Source organism: Neoarius graeffei, chromosome 1 (genome assembly GCF_027579695.1).
Source record: "Neoarius graeffei isolate fNeoGra1 chromosome 1, fNeoGra1.pri, whole genome shotgun sequence".
In the NCBI taxonomy this organism is placed as follows: domain Eukaryota; kingdom Metazoa; phylum Chordata; class Actinopteri; order Siluriformes; family Ariidae; genus Neoarius; species Neoarius graeffei.
Genome location: NC_083569.1, coordinates 70322953 through 70343672, shown reverse-complemented (window position 1 = coordinate 70343672; position 20720 = coordinate 70322953). Strand labels below are relative to the sequence as shown.

Below are 20720 nucleotides of genomic sequence, written 5' to 3'. Positions count from 1 at the left end.
CATTCACACCTACGGTCAATTTAAAGTCACCAGTTAACCTAACCTGCATGTCTTTGGACTGTGGGGGAAACCGGAGTACCCGGAGGAAACCCACGCGGACACGGGGAGAACATGCAAACTCCACACAGAAAGGTCCTCGCCGGCCCCGGGGCTCGAACCCAGGACCTTCTTGCTGTGAGGCGACAGCGCTAACCACTACACCACCGTGCCGCCCATGATCCAGTCTATTAAACTGAAATCTATGGTATATTGCTAAGTATTGCCTATAATAACAATGTAATGTTACCAAATTTGTTTATTGCAAAACTGTAGTACTGTTGTGTATATCGAGAGCTTTTGGCAAGCACACTTTGTTTTTGTTTGCTGCTTAGCAGCACCTACCTGATTACACACACTAAGCATTAAGTGATGCTGAACGACAGAATTAGTTCGATGCGTTAAAGCAGTGTGCAATGGTTAACATTCTTTTCACAACTAAAGTAAGTCGCCTCTTTCGTCTTTGAAGGATACTGCCTCCATGACTCAGCTCAGATTATACAGAGTTCATTCTGAAATTGTTTTAGGTAAACTTTATTACGGGTTTTGGATGTGTGAAACAAACCTATTTTAGAAAGAACAGTACAACCATGCCGTGATCTTCTTAGTCTGAATTTACAGATTCAAAGTCTTTCTGTAGGCGTAAACAGTAAAGTACTGCAGCTTATATCCACAGTCATAAGGTCATAGTTTCAAATCCTTACATGGTAAAAAGATAAGCTCAGAGAAAAAAAAATCATGGGGAGATCCTCTCGGTTGTCAGCTAGGGTTTATACAACTGTAAAGAGATATTTACGTGTATGGATCTGTGGTACAGTTATGATACCTCAGTGGTGAAGAGAGAATAAGGCACTGCAGGGGAAGGTGGGGTTATCCGTCTGTCTGCTTGGGTTGTGGTGAAGACACTGTTGAAACCAACATTATGTGTATATTTGAGAAGGGGTTCATGTTCCAAATATAGCTACTGATGACTTTGTGCTATGCAGGAAATTCATGCACTATAAACCACATATTGAGAGCTTAATGTATATAACTACTTTTCTGCACTGCAGCAAGGGTTGTACACAGTGTGAAACAAAAGATCAACATGTTATATTAGAGTTCTAGGAAGTAAGTTAAAGACGACCATTTCTTGTAGCTTATATTATATAAGGAGAAAAAGTCAAAGATATGGTGGATAAATACTTTTTTTTCCTCTCTTTCTCCAGGTCTGTGGATTAACCCCCCTTCTACCATGCAAGCCTCCCCACCCCCTCAATCTGAAAAATCACACCCATCCCTCATTTTACATCACCATCCAAGTAAAACAGCCTCCTCTTCTCTCCCCTTTCATTCATCAACCCATTCTTACTCATCCATCCTGAAGCCTTCACCCAAACTCCTACCATCAGATACGCCTCTGTGTCCAAAATACACCTGTGGATTTCTGACCCAATCCATACCATCCCCAAGCCCACCTCTACCCTTGCTCCATTGGCTGACACTGGTCACATGCGCCTGCTTGCTTCCTGCTTTGATTGGACGGATTCCTGGGGCCTTGGCAGGGGAAACGTGGGGTGTAGTTTCTTCATGCCCTTTTCACTGCGTGTGCCGGAACCTTTCAGAGTCTCTGAGCACACTCTGTGCAGACAAAGGCCTCCTCTTCGTTCCACCAAACATAGACCGCAGGACTGTCGAACTCCGCCTTGCTGACAACTTCATTAGAGAAGTGGGTGGCACGGACTTTGTCAACATGACCGGATTGGTGGATTTAACACTGTCACGTAACACCATCAGCTACATCAAACCAATGGCATTTGCAGACCTTGAAAGTCTCCGCTCATTGCACTTGGATGGAAATCGACTGACATCACTTGGTCCCAGAGACTTAGCGGGTATGCTGAACCTGCAGCACCTCATTCTAAACAACAATCAGCTTATCAACATTTCCTCTGATGCCTTTGATGATTTTCTCCTCACACTGGAAGACCTGGACCTGTCTTACAATAATCTGCGCAAAGCGCCATGGGAAGCCATCCAGAATATGGCCAGCTTACATACACTCAATCTCGACCACAACCTCATTGACCAGATTGAAGAAGGTTCCTTTGGTGAACTCTACAAACTTGCTCGTTTAGACATGACTTCCAATCGCCTTCAGACTTTACCACCTGACCCTCTGTTTGCCAGGTCTCAGACAGGAGTCATCAGCCCTACACCATACAACTCAGTAATCAGTTTGAACTTTGGAGGAAACCCTTTGCACTGTAACTGTGAGCTGCTTTGGTTACGGAGATTGATTCGGAGTGATGATATGGAGACTTGTGCTACTCCGATTCACCTGGCAGGACGCTACTTTTGGTCAATACCTGAGGAGGAATTTACTTGTGAGCCTCCACTTATCACTCGTCATACACACAAACTCTGGGTCTTAGAGGGCCAAAAGGCAACACTCAAATGCCGAGCTATTGGAGACCCTGAACCAGTGGTGCACTGGGTCTCACCTGATGATCGGATTATTGCTAACTCTAGTCGTACCAACTCATTCCGTAATGGGACTCTTGAATTCCTAGTGACTGTGGCCCGTGATGATGGTGCGTATACTTGTATTGCAATCAATGCTGCAGGTGAGGCCACTGCGATTATCGACCTCAAAGTCATTCCTCTTCCTCACCGAGGGAATGGGACCGTGTCTTTAGCCCGTGACCCAGGTTCATCAGATATTACCAGAGGAAAAACATCCAATGGGCAGACCCCCAGCCAGGACACCAACACAGAACCACAGGAAGTTCGAGAAGAAGTAGAAGCAGAGGATGGAGCAAATGAAGGAGAGGACCAGTTTGTGGAGGTACAGGGGGTTACCTCCACCTCAGCACAGGTTCGGTGGGATATAGGCAGACTTTCAGGTGCATTATTGGTTTGGATGTACCAGATACAGTACAACTGCACCGCAGATGAAACTCTGGTGTACCGGTAAGTAAAACTCACAATGTTTTACAATTACAACCAAGTACAGGAGGTGCTTCTACTTGGAATGCTAATGTATTCCTGATGCATATTTTATCTTTAGTTTTTAACTCTGAAATTGTTTTTAATCGTTTGTGGTAATTTTAATTATGAAATTTCATGTTGAGTAGCACTATCATCAGACATTCATTTCATTAATATTGTTGCCTTACTCGAGTTGATAACATTGTGCAAAAGACCAAATGAATCAACTCCATAAAAGGAAAAGAAAAAACTGCATTTTAAAACAGTTTTATGAGTAAAAATGTATCTTTACTATTATTTTCATGTTAGTTGCTTTATTACTCAATTCTAATTATTTGCTCAGGTGCAAGCTTTCAGCCTTGATGACTCACTTTCATGTTTGTATGTGACTCTTATTTAGCTTGAATAGACCTTGAAACAAACTTTGCAATAAGAAACACATTTTTTTAAAAACAGTCAGTCATGTGTGACCCACTTGATAATTGTTAATAATAATAATAATAATAATAATAATATATTCAAGTGCATTACATAAAATCTCAATGCTCTTACAGTATGGTAAGTATTGTATATTTTGAATTATCACATGTTAAGAGCCTGGGACCATGATGTCAGGCTCATAACAAGGCAAATTGAATAGTGATAGTAGTATAAAATATCATATATTTAAAATTTATTAAAAATAATCACAAAGAAAAGTAATTTATGCAACAAATTAGAATGTCTCAAGTTTACCTTTAAAAGTTTCAATGGATGGAGTGTGTATTATAGATAGTGGTAGATCGTTCCACAACATATGCGCACATATGGAAAATGCACGAGAGCCACAGGGCTTAGTATTAAACTTTGGTCTTGATAGGCGTAGATTATCATTAGCATTAGATTGTTGAACTCTGTTTGGCTTAAGTAGAGTGAGCAAATTAGCCAGGTATCCAGGTACCATACCATTTAGGACCTTGTAATTGAGCTGCAGAATCTTATAGGTGATGTGCCTGCGTACAGGGAGCCAGTGAAGATAACGTAGAATTGGTGTGATATGGTCAAACTTCTTAGATTTAGTGACAAAATAAGTGGCAGAGTTCTGAATATGTTAAAATTCTGAAATATCCTTGTCTGGTAGACCATATAGGAGGCTACTGCAGTAATCCAGTTTTGTGGTTATAAAGACATGGATCAGTTTTTCTGTGCTAGGTAGGTCGAGATAGTTGCAGATACTCTCGATGTGCTTGAGTGCAAAGGATGCCGACCTGCAAAGATTGTTAATGTGAGTATGCATCGTTAGGGAATGATCGAGTGTTACCCCAAGGTGGCATACGATGGATGTTGTCTTGATCTCTACGCCATTAATATTAACCTTTTCTATAGGTTCATGGGGAAGATAATGCAACAAGAAGTGAATAACTTCAGTCTTAGAAGAATTATAAACTAGCTTGTTATTAGTCATCCACTGTACAACATCCTTTGCCCAAAGCTCTAATTTATTGACACATGATGGCTGATCTGAGCTCTGCATAACCAGGGACATTTGGGTATCATCAGTGTAGATCATGGATTGAAGGCCACGTTGGCAGATGATTTCTTCAAGTGGTGCCACATATAAGGAGAACAACAATGTGCCTAACACTGAGCCCTGTGGAACACCACACTCCAAAGCAGACAGACTAGACTTAGTTAGGTTAATAACTATTGATTGTGTGTAATTTGACAGATAAAACATGATCCAGGCAAGGGCAGTATTCCTTAAACCAAAATGAGTTTTCAGTGTGTCAAAAAGGATTCTATGGTCAATCATGTCGAACGCTGAAGACAAGTTAAGCATAATCAGTACAATTTCATTGTGGTTATCGAGCGCAAAGTTAGTGTCATTAGAAATACGTAGAAATTGTTCATAAACAACAACGTTGTATTTAGTGGTATACAAGTCAAGTGAGTTTTTATTGTCATTTCTCTATATACCTTGTATACTTTGGAACAAAATGCAACAACATAACAGTATGCATAAAGTGCAAATGCTCAACAGTGAGACAAGTGCAGGACAACAAATACACAGAGCAGAACTACTAATACACAGAACATAGGCTGTGAACTATAAACTCCTGGTAGGGTAGCAGCAATAGATACAGTGGCTATAAAAAGTATACACACCCCGTTAAAATGACATGTTTTTCTGATGTAAAAAAAAAAGAAAGCACGATAAATAATTTCAAAACTTTTCCCACCTTTAATGTGACCTATAACCTGTACAATTCAATTGAAAAAAAAACAACAAATCTGTTAGGGGGAAAAACATAAAAAATAAAAAAATATACAATAAGCTGGTTGCATAAGTGTGCACAAAGCATAAAAGGGATCTCATTGTTGAAAGGTATCAGTCAGGAGAAGGGTACAAAAAAATTTCCACAGCATTAGATATACCATGGAGCACAGTGAAGACAGTCATCAAGAAGTGGAGAAAATATGGGACAACAGTGACATTCCGAGAACTGGATGTCCCTCCAAAATTGATGAAAAGACAAGACGAAACCTGGTCAGGGAGGCTGCCAAGAGGCCGACAGCAACACTGAAGGAGCTGCAGGAATTTCTGGCAAGTACTGGCTGTGTACTACATGTGACAGCAATCTCCTGTAGTCTCCATATGTCTGGACTATGGGGTAAGGTCGCAAGATGGTCGCAAAAATTTTTTTTGGCTAAATTTTGCAAAAAAATAAAAATACAGCAACTCTCCCAAAAGCATGTGGGAAAATGTGTTATGGTCTGATGAAACAAAGGTTGAACTTTTTGGCCACAATTCCAAAAGGTATGTTTGGTGTAAAAACAACACTGCGCATCACCAAAAGAACACCATACCCACGGTGAAGCATGGTGGTGGCAGCATCATATTTTGGGGTTGTTTTTCTTTGGCTGGAACAGGGGCTTTAGTCAAGGTGGAGGGAATTATGAACAGTTCTCAATACCAGGTAATTTTGGCCCAAAACCTTCAGGTGTCTGCTAGAAAGCTGAAGAGGAATTTCATCTTTCAGCATGACAATGACCCCAAGAATACATCGAAATCAACAAAAGAATGGCTTCACCAGAAGCAAATTAAAGTTTTGGAACGGCCCAGCCAGAGCCCAGACCTAAATCCAATTGAAAATCTTTGGGGTGACCTCAAGAGGGCTGTGCACAAGAGATGCCCTCACAATCTGACAGATTTGGAGAGCTTTTGCAAGGAAGAGTGGGCAAGTATTACCAAGTCTAGATGTGGCAGGCTGATAGACTCCGACCCAAAAAGACTGAATGCTGTAATTAAATCAAAAGGTGCTTCAACAAAGTATTAGTTTAAGGGTGTGTACACTTATGCAACCAGCTTATTGTACGTTTTTTATTTTTTATGTTTTCCCCCCTAACAGATTTGTTTGTTTTTCAAGTCATTAGTTTTCTTTCATTACAGACATGTAAAAGTTTTTTCCTTTACCTGACATGTTTCGACGGTGTAACTTCCGTCTTCATCAGAGGGTCACCCGGATGTTGGTGTGTGACGTGCTTTTGTAATCAGCTGATGTTACGGAGTAACACTGACAGCAGGAGGTGTGACCGACCTGTCAATGTTGACAGGGAGGGCACACCTCCGTAACATCAGCTGATTACAAAAGCACGTCACACACCAACATCCGGGTGACCCTCTGATGAAGACGGAAGTTACACCGTCGAAACATGTCAGGTAAAGGAAAAAAACTTTTACATGTCTGTAACAAAAGAAAACTAATGACTTGATTTAATAAGAAGACATCATGAATGTGACATGTTTGTTTTTCAATTGAATTGTACAGGTTATAGGTCATATTAAAGGTGGGAAAATTTTTAAATTATTTATCGTGGTCTCATTTTAAAATTTTTTTTAACATCAGAAAAACCTATCATTTTAACGGGGTGTGTACACTTTATATCTACAGTATACTGTATGTATCTGTAGCAGCAATACATTTAGCATTCAGTAGTAATGAAAGAAACTTGCCATACATTCATGATGATTTGCACTGGATGTTGGTTGACAGCTCGCCAGTTGTTCATTAATAGCATGAGATGGCAAAGCAGGCAAAATATATCGCTTTTACCTTTTCTCAGTTAACACTGGCACATTTGTCCTGTGTGGATGTGTCAGTGAAGGAAAGAAGCCAATAGCGCAATCTGCATGTGTGCTGATGTGTGAAGGAAAAAAAAAAGTTCTGTTCTGACTATCCTTACTGTATTTTGGTTGCATGAACAAATATTAGACAGGAAAGTGGCCCAAATCTGATTAGAAAATGGATTTTTGAGTTCACTCGGCTCTAAAAAAAAAAAAAAAACAAAACAGGTCTGTGCGCCTTATAGGCATTATGGTTACATTAGCGTGACCATATTGATGTAAATGCAGCCTATGTTTTATTGAAGATGCAGCAAATGTACCTTGAAGAAGCTGTAGCCTCAAAACAAAAAAATATTGCCGTGTAGTAAGTTCAATTACAGCATACTCACACAGTCTTAACGGTGTAGTAATGCGTTTGAAGTGGTTTGGTCTGATTCCTGTTGCCATCTCCAGGTTGCCCTAAGCTTGATTTTCAACTTGAGGCTGAAGCACGAGCCTATTCTGATATATTTTGTCTTACTGAAGAGCTCCAGCAATAGATTCAGCCTAGTTGCTCTTAGACAGTTTCAGAAAATGTTCAATATATCTTACAGCTCTTAGGAGACATTATCAATGAGACATGACACCCACACCTGATCATTTTTCATTGGGAAGGGCAGTAGGAATTATTAGAGGTAGCTACTGCAGACACTAAGGAGAATGAGGGTTGAGCGAGAACAAGGGAAAGGAGGGATACTGAGAGATAGAAGGACAGAAACAGAGGTGCCGAGAGGTTTGATGGAAGATGCTGAGAAATAATGAGTAAGGGCTCACAAAAAAATGGAGATATCTGGACACATCTAAACTGACGAGCCATGCCCCTGATCCTTCCCTTGCTGTTTTCATGGTATTTTTTCGATCTTCTGTAAGAGATGGCTGTAGCATGGAGTGTAAGGAAGGGGATCGATGACTTGGATATATGAAGGCACTATTTAGATTAGTGGAGCATATTGATGTATAAGGAGTAAAGTATGAGTGAGTGGAAAAAGCCGCACCCACATCTCGCTTAATCCATTATGCTCTGCTATATTTCTTTTCTGCTTTTCTCTAGGGTCCTCATAATTGCCTGTTTCTGTGTCACCAGCTAGGCAACACTCCCATTTCTGTTTTATTACAGTAAGAGCAAGTGCTTGTGTCTGTGTGGATCAATCTAAATTTGCATAGTTTATATATATACACACACACACCGTGCCCTCCACAATTATTGGCACCCCTTGTAAAGATTAGTAAAAACAGCTAGAAAAAGTCCACCTTTTGGTGAAGTCGCTTCATCTCGCACAGAAAAAATGAGAAAAATCCAACTTTTAATTGAAATAAGTTTATTCAGAGCAAAACAAATCCCTCATCAAGAAATAATTATTTTCAACAACAACAACAAAAAAAACATATGTGCCACTATTATTAGCACCCCTGGAAATTATAGTGAACACAATGTAACTGAAGCATGTTTCCCATTTAAATTGTACATGTTTGAGTTGATTGGCGTGTGTAGAAACTTTCAAGCTGTAATCCATGACTTCTTGATTAACTGGGGAACAAATTTAGGTGACACAGAGGCCAAATACATTTATTTCAATTAAAAGTTGGATTTTTCTCATTTTTTCAGTGTGAGATGAAGCTACTTCACCAACACACGCGCACACACACACAGCATTAAGAGGCACTGGAAGAAAAGGTCAGGATCATCTTCTGAAACATACAGCCATGAGTGGTGCAGAAAACTCTTAAAATATATGCAAAATAAATTTACTATTGTTCTATCCACATTCACTGGATATGAGTAATTGCGCACTCTGATTGGCTACTCTACTATGAGGCTATCAGCTCATATACCGTGAGTAGAGAAAAATAAAATGGTGGAGCGTGTTGCTGAGCCAACCGAGGACGAAATAAAAACTCTACTTGAAAACAAAATCCCCCAAAATACAAAAAAGGCAATAAAATATTGAATAAAAGTATTTGATGGTAAGAATGTGAAAGCATTTTTCACAAATTGCTCCTGTCATTTCGCCGGTTTGTTTACATTCTTAAAGGAAATGATTTTGTCTGACGTTTTGTCTAAAGTTTTTATTTATTGAATTTGCAAAAAATAAAAATAAAAAGGCTCAGTTTCTCAAAATCCAGTGTGCCTTGTCAGTGCTTCATCGGCTATCAGCTCATGTACAACTCGATTTCATGGAATAACTTAATTATGAGGCCATATTTAGAGTTGACTTAAGTGCATGCAGGAATGATTTATGAGAGAGTTACAGCATTATTAAACAACCGTATTAATTCACTTAGTCAGTTTGATGTACTCACTTTATGTCACACTGAAATACATGTAATATGGGAATTTTAAATGTACTTTAAATACTTTGAGGCCAATATTAAAAACATAAATGACACTATTAATTCATATATTGTTCATAATTCATACATGGATAAAATTATTAATTAAAATAAAGTGAACTGTAAGCATAGACGATTATTCAGTCAGCTCATCTTTCAAACATTTTCTCGACAGCAGAGCACATTAAATTATTAAACTGCTTTTACATTACATTGTTTAAATTCGACAGCAAAGAAAAAAAAAAGTCATTTCTGTCTTCAGTCTGATTTTTCCATCCCTGATTTTTACTTTATTTTCTTTTTTAATTAAACACAAATGCTTGTTTAAAGGCAACCACAGAGGCATGAACTACACATAGGTAATTTGCATAATCTGAGTGTGGATCCCAGAAAATTGACTTTAACAGGTGTTCCTTCTCCTGCATACATATTGAAGTGGTTTAGGTTTTCAAGTTATGCAGTATGTCTAAGGCACATCTGCTTGACTATAACTGCCAGCCTTTGCTGTTAACACTGATTAACCACTTTGAAAGACAACCTCTTTTCACCCATACCCATCTACATCTGCATTAGCATTCTCTCAAATCTTTATAGCAGACAGCATGCGTATTAATATTCAACAAAACACGAGTGGTACAGCAAATGTGACATTGTCCCACAACTCATTTTTACTGTAGTTTCCTTATATAGGGTATGAATATAATATAACTGCTATTCACAACAGCTGCACAAGAATGCCGTGCCCACTTAAGAATGTAGATTATTGTATCTTACAGATGGAACATCAACCTTTTGGACTATGATATTGTCTGCAGCATTTTAAATTAAAGCAAATTTTTGTGCACTGTTTGGGTTGTCATATGGAGAGGGTCACATGACCAACACTGATTGAGCCACTGCGATTCCCCGCTATGCGCTCCTGCTAAGATTCTAATGCATTCACTTGTCACTGAATTTTGCCTTGCAATTCAATTAGTCCGAACAGGCTTTATCTCGTTCCCCAGTTTCAATTTGCTTTTGTGCTCCTGTCGGATTAAATAGTATATGTAAATGCGTATTCTTTCAGTCTTTTTATAAATATATTTTCCTGTCATCTATTGAAAAGACACACAGATCACTATGCAGTAGATTTAAGTGTTTATGAGAGTATTATTGTCATCAGTATAAAGTGTATGAGCCAATATTTGCATGAGTTACTGGTCAAAGACCATATGCAAAATATGGAATGCAATACTGAATACAAAATGCAGTAAAGCACAGGTTAGCTTTAAATCACAACATTAAAGGATATCAAGTGAGAACATGGAAACACAAGAGAGTTTGTGTAATGCTCATAGTGAGGACACAGAACTTATCACACCATTCAAGTGTTTGGGCACCAAGACTGAACAAGATGAGCCCTTACATATGAAGGGGCGACATGGTGGTGTAGTGGTTAGCACTGTTGCCTCACAGCAAGGTAGTCCTGGGTTCGAGCCCAGCGGTTGATGAGGGCCTTTCTGTGTGGAGTTTGCATGTTCTCACTGTGTCTGTGTGGGTTTCCTCCGGTTTCCCCACAGTCCAAAGACATGCAGGTTAGGCTCTAAATTGACTGAGTGTGAATGGTTGTCTGTTTCTGTGTCAGCCCTGTGATGATCTGGCGACTTGTCCAGGGTGTAACCCGCCTCTCGCCCATAGTCAGCTGGGATAGGCTCCAGCTTGCCCGTGACCCTGCACAGGATAAGCGGCTACAGATAGTGGATAGATGGAGTTCATGAAGTGTGGTTCATAAAATCATATAGTCATCATCAGTCTTCTGTTGTATTAACTGAGTGTACATACTTCCTGCAAGTATGAAGTATGAGCTTTTCTATCAACAAGTTTCTTGAAAAGCCTATCAATGTCAAACTACGCTTTGGTGGAAAATCAGGTATCTCCCTAAAATCTACTGAAAAGAGAAAATGCTGATATAGTATATGGAATACTGATTTTCCAGGTTAGCCAGCTTGCCACTCACTGCTTAAAACATAACTCTACATAAAAGTGGGCTGGCAAATATCTCATCTCATTATCTCTAGCCGCTTTATCCTTCTACAGGGTCGCAGGCAAGCTGGAGCCTATCCCAGCTGACTACGGGCGAAAGGCAGGGTACACCCTGGACAAGTCGCCAGGTCATCACAGGGCTGACACATAGACACAGACAACCATTCACACTCACATTCACACCTATGGTCAATTTAGAGTCACCAGTTAACCTAACCTGCATGTCTTTGGACTGTGGGGGAAACCGGAGTACCCGGAGGAAACCCATGCGGACACGGGGAGAACATGCAAACTCCGCACAGAAAGGCCCTCATCGGCCATGGGACTCGAACCTGGACCTTCTTGCTGTGAGGCAACAGCGCTAACCACTACACCACTGTGCCTCCCCGGCTTTAATAATAATTATTAAAAAAGACTTGTCAATAGCTTTTTATTCACATGTCAGTAAGACCACTGTGTTCATACTGCCCTGTGTACTGACATTCATCTACTCAGAGAGGACATATAGTTGTACAGTATATAAATAATATTTCTTGTGTTTGACTGCAGCAACAAAACAAGGGCAGATTGACACAGAGAATCCATAAATATAAAAATATTGGTGCACAGGCTGGATGACCTTGGCCAGTAACTCATAATTCATAGTTGAACCATGCTTAATAGAATCCACTCTCAATGGCTGAGCTACTTGGGCAGTGAGAGAAAGAGAGTGACTAAGAAGGGAAGAAAAGAAAATAGAAGTAAAAGAACATTTCAGGAAGAACAGAACAGAAATAGAACGTGGGTGGTGGTGGGGCAATAATGAGGCACTGGTGTACAATTAGAAGATGAGAAATTAGGCAAGGTTATGGAGAAGAAGGCATCCATAGAAATGAGAGCATATGAGCTGGAGAGCATGAACAAGGCAGAAAGGTCATGCAGGCTGAGAGAGAGAGAGAGAAAGAGAGAGTATAAACACAATGAGAGAGCATTGGTAAAATTAGAAGTGAAAGGATAATTGAGTGATCTAAGCAATGCAGGAATAAGAAGGGAGAAAGAACTGTGTGGGAGGCAGGGTGAGGGGGTTGTCAAAGGTAGACGTGTGCAATTGTATGGTTGTGTTTTTCCCAGCACTTGCACATACCCATTACTCTAGTTATGCATTTTTTTTGTGTGACAATGGCACACTGCTCCGTGTATTAAAAAAAAAAAAAGTGGAAAGTGGAGCATTAAGGTGAACAAATAGAGCATTGACGTATTCACACTCCTCTGAGTGCTCATTCATGGTTTACTCTTTTCTTGTTGCAATACAATATTTTGCAAAGGCTTATGCCCACCCCCTTCCTTCCTCCCTCTCCCTATTACAGGTCATTCACTTAAATCACACTTCTTCTGGTGCAGCTCACTTGAGGTGTTCTATTCTCCAAAGCAGCCCCTGCTGATAGCAGCTAAATTATTACACATTAACAGTCCAGCTTTCTTTTCATAATTCTATTGTTACTGCTTGATTAAATCAATTTCTGTCTACTGAGCCCCTATTCACCTTCTAGTCTTCCTCCTTCCACATTTCAGACATCTTTTCTTTGTCTGCCTGGCATTTTTACTACATTTCAGCACTAATTCTGCCTTTTATTACTTTCTCTTTTACAGAATCCTGCCCTCTACGAGTAACAGCTTCCTCCTGAAGAATTTGGTCTCTGGAGCTGACTATAACCTGTGTGTTTTGGCCATTTTTGATGACACGGTCACCTCCATGGCTGCAACAAAAGTTCTTGGATGTGCTCAGTTCAGCACTAAGGATAATTACCCAGACTGCCGTTCACTCCAGGCCCACTTTCTAGGTGGGACCTTGACCATCCTGGTGGGTGGAGTTGTTGTGGTTACTCTACTGGTGTTTACTGTGGCGCTTATGGTGCGTCACCGGGTCTGCAGTAATCACAACAGTCATCATGGCACTCGTGGAGAAGTCGGATGCTCAGGATCAAACTCGTCACCCCCAGAGAAAGGAGCCAATGTATTTTCACAGAGAAATAGCAGTGGGGAGGTAATGATGGTGGTCTTACCTAATGGACTACCTCAAAAACAAAGAGGTGTGGGAAGAGGGGCAGAGTCATCATCGAAGCTGTCTCCCACTCAGAAACCCCAAACACTGCCGAAGCCCAAAGTGAACCTGGAGCAGCTAAAGGCAGGGGTAGGGTCAAAGAAGACACTTCCACCTTATACCCCAGAAACTGAACGAATGCCAATGTACTACACCCCCAAGAAGCCATCCTCATCTACACTGCCACACCAGTCACGTCAGTCAGAGGTAGGACTGACTAAACTCCATTTCACAAATAGGGATATAGAGAAACAGGCTAGCTTAAGCCTTGTCCCCCCATTTCACAGTGATCGGAGGTTCAGCACAGGAGGGTCTGTTGTAGTATGCCGAGGAAGCAGAGACAGTGGATGTAATGCAGAGACAGCCTATCGGAGCTCAGGCCTAAGCGTTGCACGGCACAGACGTAGCTCCTCGTTCGACATGGGCAACATGGCAGCCACAACCTGCTATAGTTATGCCAAGCGGCTGAGTGTCATCTGGAGCAAACGGAGCCAGTCACTGCACGGCATGCTAGCCAAGTGCGCCTCCACGAACAGCATCTCCACCACCAGCAGCGGCAGCGGAGATTTCCATACGAGACACACACGAAGCGTCATCCATGACTACAAATCTAACACCATGCCTTCGAGCATAGTCAGAACCCATACAGAGCAAAGGAGAGACAAAGGTAAAGAGAAAGTAAAGGGAAAAGATAAAGGAGAAGAACTGGAGGAAAGCATGGTGTAGACAGAAAGGGCTGCATGTCGAAGGACCTTAAAAAAATGAGAGGGGTGACTGGACAGATATACCGTAGATGAAAGAGGGAGGAGTTAAAGAGTGCAACGTGAGGTGTGATATGCGGGAGTGGAAGGCAGGCTGAGGGAAAGGTTGAGAGGAGAGAGGAGAGGTGGAGAAAAGATGTCACGGTAGAAAAAAGGAGCAGGCATGAAAAGGTACAGGGAGGGAAGTAGGAGGAAAAATGAGAGCAGAGTCAAGAATCAGGCTAATGTCAAATGGACTAAAAAAGAGAGAACTCATTGGTGCATATCCTGTGGGACTGGTGTCTAAGTGGATTCTGAAGCAACACGGAAATTCAATCTCTCCAATGAGCCTATAAAGTGTGAATAAAGGCGCTAAATAAAGGCCAGGCATTTGGCCTATTTTCTTAAAAAAAAAGAAAGAAAAAAAACTCCAACAACTTCTAACGCACACGGGCAAAAGAACTGACTGATGGCATTTGAGCAATGATCAATTAGCTATCTTGTCACTGGGATTATGGAAGCAGAGGCACAGCTGGAAATGCTGAGTCATGCCCAATCAATTGGATATGATCCACAGATAGAGAGAGAGAGAGAGAGAGCTGCCTTTACAGCAACCTGGGAACAAACACAAAGAGGCATGGGCGTGAAATGCAGCACCGGAATGATGATAAAATGATTGGGGACAGATTTAGCACATAGACAAAAAATAAATGGCCATTGACTGAGAATGAATGGGATCAGTTACGGTTTGTAGGTGTGTGTGTGTGTGTGTGTGTGTGTGTGTGTGCGTGTGTGTGTGTGTGTGTGTGTGAGAGGGCATATGGAGCAGTCAGTGTATATGGAAAAGGAAGAAGACTCCTTTTGTTTACGTCTGTGATGCTCTATGTAACTATAAATCACCCAGGCTGTGGTCTGATGAACTGATACTGAGCCGTTATTGTGGACAGGATCGTTAAAATACGATAAGGTGTCATTAAGACTACATAGAGAGATGAAAAACAAGAACAACTGAGATTAAGACAACAAAGAAAGTATAAATCCCTTGAAAGTCTGTTTTGTTACTAATTTTCATGAGTGATAATAGAGCTAAAAAAAAATACAAATTTGTTGCAACAATCTTTCATGATTTTTGGTTCTCCACATGATTGTAATTGTCATTGAGCTTGAATGAAAAGAGAACACAATAAGTTCAATGATGATAATAACCATCCTGATGATGATGTTTTTGTTTGATTTCCATTTTGCCAAAGTAAATATTGTTACCTTGACTTGATATTCTAAATAATGAAATAAAACAGAAAAATAAGATCATGGACTTCATTTTAATTGTGTAATATCTTTGTAATCTCTCTCTCTCGCTCTGTGTGTGTGTGTGTGTGTGTGTGTGTGTGTGTGTGTGTGTGTGTGTGTGTGTGTGCGCGCGCGCGCACTTCATGCTCCTTCCATTTTGATTGGTTCTTAATATATTGTTCACTCTTGGCTGATAACCCTGGTGTCTGTTCAATTATCTATATAGAATGAAAAATGGCCCCTCGCTCTAACACACGCTCACACACAGGCTCTCAGACGTAATCATCTGCAGAGTGACAGAGTGAGACGGAGTGAGACAGAGAGAGCAATGGACTGAAAGGCTGAAAACAAGGACATGAGCATCTAGGAGACTGCTGATGTAAGCGACAGGGCAGAGGACAGATACAAGGCAAAGTGCATGAGAAATAGAAAGAGAGAGATATGAAGGGACAGAAATAGAGCAATGGGTCTACAGTGCCTGTGTGATAGCTATTTTTAGAGGAGAAATCCTTTGTCAGAATGTATTTCATTGCCAATAAAGCATGGTCGAGGTGAGTAAAATGTGTGTGTGTGTTAGTGAATGAACACTGTTCTCTTCTGCCTTCTGTTTACTTATAGCATTTTAGATACTAACACATATGAACACACATCATGCAATCAATGATATTCACTCAAGACATAAATAATGAAATGCAATATACAGTGTGTGTAATATATTCAGTATGATGTTCCTTAGTCTGAGATTCTTTCCAGTTTGAAGAAGAAGAAAGAAGAAACCTTTATTTGTCACATGCACACTTCAAGCACAGTGAAATTCATCCTCTGCATTTAACCCATCTGAAGCAGTGAACACACGCGCACACACTCAGAGCAGTGGGCAGCCACACCAGAGCACCCGGGGAGCAGTCAGGGGTCAGGTACCTTGCTCAAGGGCACCTCTGCCCAAGGCCGCCCCACGTTAACCTAACTGCATGTCTTTGGACTGTGGGGGAAACCGGAGCACCCGGAGGAAACCCACACAGACACGGGGAGAACATGCAAACTCCACACAGAAAGGCCCTCGCCGGCTGCTGGGTTCAAACCCAGAAACTTCTTGTTGTGAGGCGACCGTGCTAACCATTACACCACCGTGCCGCCCAAATTTTTGCCAAATTTATGAAATTTACAACAAACCAATTTTACAATATATGCATGTGTGAGGAAGCATTGACTGTCAACAAGCAGAGACCATGCATCACAAAATGCTGTAAAAAGAGCAACATATTCCAAATGTGCTGTATACATGTCCAAAGTATGCTCCTAAAACACAAATGATACTGGCATATCCCAAATCTTAATTGGAAAATGCTAAATTTGTAATAAGGCCAAAATTGGAATATCCAAATGGAATATGCTGTCATATTCGTTATCATAGTGAAATATTAATCCATCCATCCATTATCTGTAGCCGCTTATCGTGTGCAGGGTCACGGGCAAGCTGGAGCCTATCCCAGCTGACTATGGGCATGAGGCAGGGTACACCCTGGACAAGTCGCCAGATCATCGCAGGGCCATACAGACAAACAACCATTCACACCTATGGTCAATTTAGAGCCACCAGTTAACCTAACCTACATGTCTTTGGACTGTGGGGGAAACTGGAGCACCTGGAGGAAACCCACGCAGACATGGGGAGAACATGCAAACTCCACACAGAAAGGCCCTCGCCAGCTGCTGGGCTCGAACCCGGAACCTACCTGCTGTGAGGCGACCGTGCTAACCACTACACCACCGTGCCGCCCAAATTTTTGCCAAATTTATAAAATTTACAACAAACCAATTTTACAATATATGCATGTGTGACGAAGCATTGACTGTCAACAAGCAGAGACCATGCATCACAAAATGCTGTAAAAAGAGCAACATATTCCAAATGTGCTGTATACATGTCCAAAGTATGCTCCTAAAACCCAAATGATACTGGCATATCCCAAATCTTAATTGGAAAATGCTAAATTTGTAATAAGGCCAAAATTGGAATATCCAAATGGAATATGCTGTCATATTCGTTATCATAGTGAAATATTAATCCATCCATCCATTATCTGTAGCCGCTTATCGTATGCAGGGTCACGGGCAAGCTGGAGCCTATCCCAGCTGACTATGGGCATGAGGCGGGGTACACCCTGGACAAGTCGCCAGATCATCGCAGGGCCATACAGACAAACAACCATTCACACCTACGGTCAATTTAGAGCCACCAGTTAACCTAACCTGCATGTCTTTGGACTGTGGGGGAAACTGGAGCACCTGGAGGAAACCCACGCAGACATGGGGAGAACATGCAAACTCCACACAGAAAGGCCCTCGCCGGCTGCTGGGCTCGAACCTGGAACCTTCTTGCTGTGAGGCGACCGTGCTAACCACTACACCACCGTGCCGCCCAAATTTTTGCCAAATTTATAAAATTTACAACAAACCAATTTTACAATATATGCATGTGTGACGAAGCATTGACTGTCAACAAGCAGAGACCATGCATCACAAAATGCTGTAAAAAGAGCAACATATTCCAAATGTGCTGTATACATGTCCAAAGTATGCTCCTAAAACCCAAATGATACTGGCATATCCCAAATCTTAATTGGAAAATGCTAAATTTGTAATAAGGCCAAAATTGGAATATCCAAATGGAATATGCTGTCATATTCGGAATCATAGTGAAATATTAATCCATCCATCCATTATCTGTAGCCGCTTATCCTGTACAGGGTCACAGGCAAGCTGGAGCCTATCCCAGCTGACTATGGGCATGAGGCGGGGTACACCCTGGACAAGTCACCAAATCATCGCAGGGCCATAGAGACAAACAACCATTCACACCTACGGTCAATTTAGAGCCACGCAGACATGGGGAGAACATGCAAACTCCACACAGAAAGGCCTCTGTGCTAACTACTACACCACCATGCCGCCCTGTAATATTAATGTGCATGTTAAATGTACTGAATGCTGCATTAACATCAAGAAGTGTATTTTTAACATCAGTGTCAGTGAAGCATAGGGGGAAGCCATGGCCTAATGGTTAGAGAAGCAGCTTTGGGACCAACAAGAATGGCTAATGTGCCCTTGAGTAAGGAACCTAACCTCCAACTGCTCCCCAGGCTGCTCTGGTTATAATGTATGTCACTCTGGATAAAAGTGTCTGCTAAATGCCTGTAATGTAATATAACATCTTCCACAACGTAGTCTGTGATTCATAAAAAATTTGTCCAGATTGGAGGGTTATCGTCAATACCATTACTGTCCATGAAATCAAATAGAATCCAACCACATTTCACTTGCTTGTGAGAGAGTTTAAAAGTGAACTCAAAATATGTGGCACGTCACCACAAAATGAGTCCAGTTTGTTAAAAATGAGAAGTTGCTGCAGCCAATCTAGAGAAATTAGCCAAAAAAAAAAAAAAAGTTTAAGGTATCTTAAAAGAAAATCAAGTTTGGAGAAAATCAGCTGTAAAATCTGTGATGTGTAAACTGAAATTAATGCATAACACATATTTGGCCTAAAGAGTCATATTCATAGGTGGTTTACAGTATAACATTGTGGTGACGGATACATTATAGATTAAGGAATGTATTTATAACAAAATTTAAAAACACAATACGTGAGGTTTTTTACACACTCTGATAACTTTTGCTATACTGGATTCGTTTTGTGGTGACACACCCTATATGTCTGAGGCTCTTCAGTCAGACAGGATTGAGGCACAGCAAGAGCTGCTAACATAAGACCACTTCCACATTCAATTTTTGTAAGGAAGACGAGACTGATCCCTTTGATTCGGACCAGAATGACCCAGCACTCCATTCAAGTCAATGAGAAGGTCCACAGATTTCGTTTGTGATGTACAGAGACACACCCACTTATGAGACCAGAACTGTTCCACTTTTGCTCCCATACAGATGAATTATCTTGGTATATTCTAAGATCTTTGCTTTAGTGGCTGGCTGCAGTACAATTTTTAACCACACCCACTGCCATGTTAGTGAATGGAGAATGAGCCAAGCCTACATTTTAAAATTAATATTTTTTTTAAATGTACACATTATTTTCAGGAATACTGTTCTCATCTCATCTCATTATCTGTAGCCACTTTATCTTGTTCTACAGGGTCGCAGGCAAGCTGGAGCCTATCCCAGCTGACTACGGGCGAAAGGCGGGGTACACCCTGGACAAGTTGCCAGGTCATAGCAGGGCCATAGAGACAAACAACCATTCACACCTACGGTCAATTTAGAGCCACCAGTTAACCTAACCTGCATGTCTTTGGACTGTGGGGGAAACTGGAGCACCTGGAGGAAACCCACACAGACACGGGGAGAACATGCAAACTCCGCACAGAAAGGCCTCCGTCAGCCACTGGGCTCAAACCCAGAACCTTCTTGTTGTGAGGCGACAGCACTTGGTTGGTGCTGTAGAGCAGCATGGTGGTGCAGTGGTTATCACTGTCGCTCACAGCAAGAAGGTTCTGGGTTCGACCCTTGTGGTCAACTGGGGCCTTTCTGTGTGGAGTTTACATGTTCTTCCTGTGCCTGCTCTGGTTTGAAGACCTGTGGATTAGATGGTGTACCCAGGGTTTGCCACATCTCTCACTTGAAGTCAGATGGGATTGACTCCAGATTCCCCATCACCCCGATGAATAAGTGGTATTGATGATGGATGGATGGTTGATGAAGTGATCGACAGTTTTGGACATGTCAAACCTCATGAATGTGCACACTCTTTCCAACATGAACCCGAAGCTCTGTTCAAAGCCATCCCTTGTTCTGCTGTAAACTCTTGTCACAGACCCTCAGTGTGGAGTTCTTTGGAGTTTTTCTAGTATGTTGCTCATTTTCATGTCTAAGCTAGCTCGTTGTACTGATACAATACCTAGCAAACCAACATGAATGAACAAAGTGAATCAAGGCAGCTAACTCTGGCTAAATTATACATACACACACTGGACACTTTAATAGGAACTTGTTCTTGATTCTAAGCTTCCTGTTCTTGGCTGGCAGGAGTGGAACCCAATGTGGTTTTCTGCTGTTGCATGCTGAGATGCTTTTCTGCTCACCACAATTGTAA

General features: G+C 41.4%; 2 protein-coding genes across 2 annotated transcripts in view; one reads left to right on the top strand and one right to left on the bottom strand.

The window, feature by feature from the left end:
- pcxb (pyruvate carboxylase b) overlaps positions 1 to 20720 on the bottom strand; it is a 482389-nt gene that overhangs the window by 190598 nt on the left and 271071 nt on the right. The window lies entirely within an intron of this gene.
- Positions 1271 to 14309, top strand: LOC132888578 (leucine-rich repeat and fibronectin type-III domain-containing protein 4). The gene is made up of 2 exons (XM_060924627.1): positions 1271 to 2988; positions 13133 to 14309. The coding sequence occupies exons 1-2, from the start codon at positions 1271 to 1273 to the stop codon at positions 14307 to 14309; spliced, it is 2895 nt and encodes a 964-aa protein (XP_060780610.1).